General features: G+C 41.7%; 1 protein-coding gene and 1 long non-coding RNA gene across 2 annotated transcripts in view; one reads left to right on the top strand and one right to left on the bottom strand.

Annotated features, from left to right (window-relative positions):
- The window catches only part of LOC116690758 (uncharacterized), an 8012-nt gene that overhangs the window by 1247 nt on the left and 1894 nt on the right, over positions 1 to 4871 (top strand). The window contains exon 2 of the long non-coding RNA XR_004332361.1: positions 123 to 124. This is a non-coding gene — a long non-coding RNA (uncharacterized LOC116690758). The remainder of the gene's footprint in view (positions 1 to 122; positions 125 to 4871) is intronic.
- LOC116690741 (ankyrin repeat and BTB/POZ domain-containing protein 2) overlaps positions 478 to 4871 on the bottom strand; it is a 92697-nt gene continuing 88303 nt past the window's right edge. Inside the window, exons 16-18 of the mRNA XM_032517908.1 lie at positions 4003 to 4071; positions 2297 to 2410; positions 478 to 717 (exon numbers count right to left, since the gene is read on the bottom strand). Of these exons, the coding sequence (XP_032373799.1) occupies positions 487 to 717; positions 2297 to 2410; positions 4003 to 4071 (414 nt within the window). The 3' untranslated portion in view covers positions 478 to 486. The remainder of the gene's footprint in view (positions 718 to 2296; positions 2411 to 4002; positions 4072 to 4871) is intronic.

The following is a 4871-nucleotide window of genomic DNA, read 5'->3' on the forward strand; positions in this document are numbered from 1 at the left end:
ATACAGATGTCGTCCTTAAACAATATACAAATGTTTGTAGCGGTTTGTGTGTGTTTGTGTGTGTGTGTGTGTGGCGCCTCGTTGACTTCCTGTCAATCCTTCCAGAAAAATGCAAAAACTAGTTGTTTTTTTGTGAACGTTGCGGGCAAAAATCCTTAATTATGGGCGTGTTTTCTTGAAAAATACGATGGAATATGCGGCATATTTATGCAATTTTATGCGACGAAATTGCGGGAACTTGCAAAAAAAAACCACTGCGATTTGATGAAACAGAGACTGTCTTGTCACGTGATTACATCACTTCACAATGTTTTCCAGAAGATATGTCGCAGCCTTTTCACGAGGTATTTATTGTGATGACAAAAAAAAACAGATATAGTCAGCCCCAGTTAAGAGTCTGTTATTGTTAAACACTACCATGTCCTCCCTAAGAAGACGTAACTATTGGCAACTATTCCCAAAGACACACGTCTCCTGCGTCCTTTTCTACTCTCGACACGCCGAGTGGAGCGTGTAGAGTCTGTGGATCAACGTGGCCTCCAACACCTCCAGGAGACCCGGTGGATCCCGGTCCGGCGCGCCCCCCTCCGGGCAGGGCGTCTCCCGGGCGACGGCGCCCAGCAGCAGGCGGTGGAAGTCCTCGGCGTCCAGCAGCCGGTCCAGGTTCTGCAGGAAGAACCCTTCACAGAACCGGCCGAGCTCGGCCGCCCCGTGCTGCTGCAGACGCAAACACACGGAAAGGTCCGGAACAGTTTTAAGATACCAATATACAGGTTTACCCCCCTATGTTAAAATACAGGGGCATAAGTATACACCCCCCTATGTTAAAATACAGGGGCATAAGTATACACCCCCCTATTTAAATACAGGGGGCAAAAGTATACACCCCTATGTTAAAATACAGGGGCATAAGTATACACCCCCCTATGTTTAAAATACGGGCATAGTATACACCCCCCTATGTTAATACAGGGATAAGTACCACCCCCTATGTTAAAATACAGGGGCATAAGTATAACCCCCCCTATTTAATACAGGGGCATAAGTATAAACCCCCTATGTTAAAATACGGGGCATAAGTATACACCCCCCTATGTTAAAATACAGGGGCATAGTATACACCCCCTATGTTAAATACAGGGGCATAGTATACACCCCCCTATGTTAAAATACGGGGCATAATTATAAACCCCCCTATGTTAAATACAGGGGCATAAGTAAACACCCCCCTATGTTAAAATACAGGCACATAAGTATCCCCCCCCTATGTTAAAATACAGGGGCATAAGTATCCACCCCCCTATGTTAAAATACAGGGCATAAGTATAAACCCCCCTATGTTAAATACAGGGGCATAAGTATACACCCCCCTATTTAAAATACAGGGGCATAAGTATACACCCCCCTATGTTAAAATACAGGGGCATAAGTATACACCCCCTATGTTAAATACGGGGCATAGTATACACCCCCCTATGTTAAAATACAGGGGCATAAGTATAAACCCCCCTATGTTAAAATACAGGGGCAAAGTATACACCCCCCTATGTTAATACGCACATAAGTATACACCCCTATTTAAAAGGGGCATAAGTATACACCCCCCCTTGTTAAAATACAGGGGCTAAGTATACCCCCCCCTATGTTAAATACAGGGGCATAAGTATACACCCCCCTATGTTAAAATACAGGGGCATAAGTGAGCTAACGTTAGCAATCAAACTAATAGGGATAGCTACAAAGTTTCTGAAATGATTCCCATCTTCCGTCATAGTTTATAATGAGAAAGGTTTATTATTTCATGTATACTTATGCCCCTGTATTCTAACATAGGGGGGTGTATACTTATGCCCCTGTATTTTAACATAGGGGGGGTGTATACTTATGCCCCCTGTATTCTAACATAGGGGGTGTATACTTATGCCCCTGTATTCTAACATAGGGGGGTGTATAAACACCATTCAACTGACATTGTCTTTGTTGTGTTTGATGCTAACTTGTAGCTAAGCTAACAGTGAACCAACTTTGTTTAGTAGGTCCATTTTTACTGTGTTGCCATTACAGAAGTCTCTCGTTAGCACCTTATATGCTAACTGCTAACTACTTGTCGTAAAGTGACGCATGTGCGACTCAAATCTGCCCTCTCCTCACATCGGGGAGAGACAGTACTACTTAAGGGGAGCGGTGTTTTAACCCAAACCCACAATCTTTTTATCTACTCTTAACTCGTTGTTTTGGTGACTTAATGCAACAGTCGCCGCCGCACGGCGCTCGCCCTCTGTCGGTGTGTTCGTACCTTGGCGGCGTGGTAGAGGCCGACGGCGTTGTCCAGAGTCAGACTCAGAGACAGCGTCCTCTCGCAGCACCGCTGCAGACCTCGGAGCTGGAAGGAAGCGGCCGCCGGCAGCAGCTGTGGAGAAATAAACCAAAAAACAGCCACAGCACGATTAGTTAGTTTAATAGTTTGAACATGTGGAAAAAAAACAAAAAACAACAACGTTAAAATAAAAGATTTATATACATGCATTCATGCATACACATATGATTAAAATGACAGATAAATAAGGTCATGTGCTTCTTAGCACAGTCTTCCAAAAATTGAAAGACATTCATGACAAAACCAAAAAGCACGATTAACCCCAGTCTGAGAAAGAGCTTTTATCATTTAAACTAAACATTAAAGGAGATCCAGAGGAATTAAGACTCGGTTCTTATTGGTCTACATCCTTGACGTTCCACTTCCAGGATTGAGACAGAAAATCCGCCGGATTGCACGACGAAAACAACTTTTAAAGGTTCCACCAAAACAAGTTCCTTCTGAGCCTATTTAGCAGCGGCACCGTGGCTCTGTCCGGCGCTTAGCCCCGCCCACGACGACTGTGATTGGTTGAACCCTCCGGTTGTCCTCGGGTCAAATTGACCCCTTTTAAAAATGTCTATATCAGAAATATGGATTTCTTTCAACCAAATTGCCCCAAAAATAACATGGATGATTCCATACAACGTTCTTCAGGTAAATTACTGATTACTTTCATTGGATTTTTGTGTGTTTTATTTAATCTTTTAGCATTTTAATTATTTTTTTTAATGGTTTCAAACCAGTATCCGGACTAAACTTTGACATCTACCCGTCTGAGATCCACTCAACATCTTCAGATCTTAACTATTAGTCAAAATAATTCATAATTTCTGCCTTTTTAGCTAAAAACGTATGTATAATTAATGAGGTTTGTTGACCATGAATTCCAAGAATAAGAATAATAAAACCTGTTATTAAACCAGCTCAGGTTTTAAAAAAAAAAAAGTGAGAAATAAATCAGAAAAACAACAATTTTGACGTGGAAGGACAAGTTCAGGGTTAACAGGAAGACAACACGAGGGTTAAAAATGTCGATATCTGAAATATGAGCTTCTTTTTAACCAAATTACCAAAAAAAATGATGGATTCCTTGCAACGTGAATGAATGCAAATACAATCACTTTTATTGAATTTCGGGTGTAAATTGAAATGGTTTCAAATCAGCATCCACTCAAAATACCTCTGATCTTAACTGGTAGTCTGAATAATTCATAATTTCTGCTTTATTAGCTCAAATATTAACACTTAATTTATTAATACTTTTCCAATTTAATCTATATTATTTTCAATTGAGAACACAAGAGAAAAATAAGAGTTCACCTGCAAAATGCAATGAGCTAAATAACAGTTTTTCTCGATTATTCAGTTTTTGTGATCATCAGGAGCCAAAATTAAAATACCGATTAAATTGTGATTAATTGCCCTCGGCCCTATTGCAACTAATAACATTATTAGTTATTGATGGGTATTAATCATGTTGTCTCATATCGATCACAGGCCGCTGAATTGGATCGAGATCGTATCGTGACAGATTTCTGCAAATATCGCAACGTTGGCCAAAAAAACCCCGATATATATAACGCCGTATCGGGATAAACCTCGGGATCTGCCCCTGCAGACTACCGCCGTGAGGGGGGGGGTACCTTCAGAGCTTCAGCGTGCGAGACGGCGAGTCCCTCCGTCCCTCCGCAGTACAGAGACTTCATCATCATCTGCAGAAGGAAACACACTTCAGATCAGAGATGAGATAATTCGAGAGAAACCAAACGGTGACACACTGAGCGTAAACGCCCGATAATAACACGGCTAACGTAGCGTCCCCGTGTCCACGGTGGGACGCCACGCGCTGCCATCGGCCATAATATCCAGATACTTTCAGCCTGACGGACTTTCCTGTCTTTTCGTAGTACTTTACATTTCCGATCATCACCAAAACTGATCTATACTCATCTAACAATCTACGTATGAAATGTCCTATATGCACATGGGACATTTAGACGTCTAATTAGTGTATGAAGTGAGGAAGAGACGTAAGAACGCTCGGCCGATGGATTTTCCTCCTCTGTTTTTACGTAAGTGGACATTAAGGAGCTCTTATTGCATAATTCAGAGTTGCTGAAGCATGGTATTTTATTGTGAAGGACAGAAGTAAGACGCAGTAGTTTTGACAGCGTTGACGGGACGTTCTTTAACTAACGGTCTGCAGCGGTGTGTCCGGTTACGGCTGATTTACCGGCGATATCGGTACTTTAGCCGGCTCTTGTAAATTAAAAGCTAAAGTAACGAGTTAACACTGTATACCGTAAGAAAGGTATGACGTCACATGATAGTTTTACACCATTAAATTAACTAAAAACATCAGTAGATCATTTATATTCGTATGTTGACAGATATTTTGATCGTCAGCCAATAAGTGTCCGAACGTGGACACAGTGACGCTGCATAGAAACATAATCACACATTATCTCATCCAATGCTTCAATGAACATCTAATAAACCTCACACAATACCC

The sequence above is a fragment of the Etheostoma spectabile genome, chromosome 1 (assembly GCF_008692095.1).
Source record: "Etheostoma spectabile isolate EspeVRDwgs_2016 chromosome 1, UIUC_Espe_1.0, whole genome shotgun sequence".
NCBI lineage: Eukaryota > Metazoa > Chordata > Actinopteri > Perciformes > Percidae > Etheostoma > Etheostoma spectabile.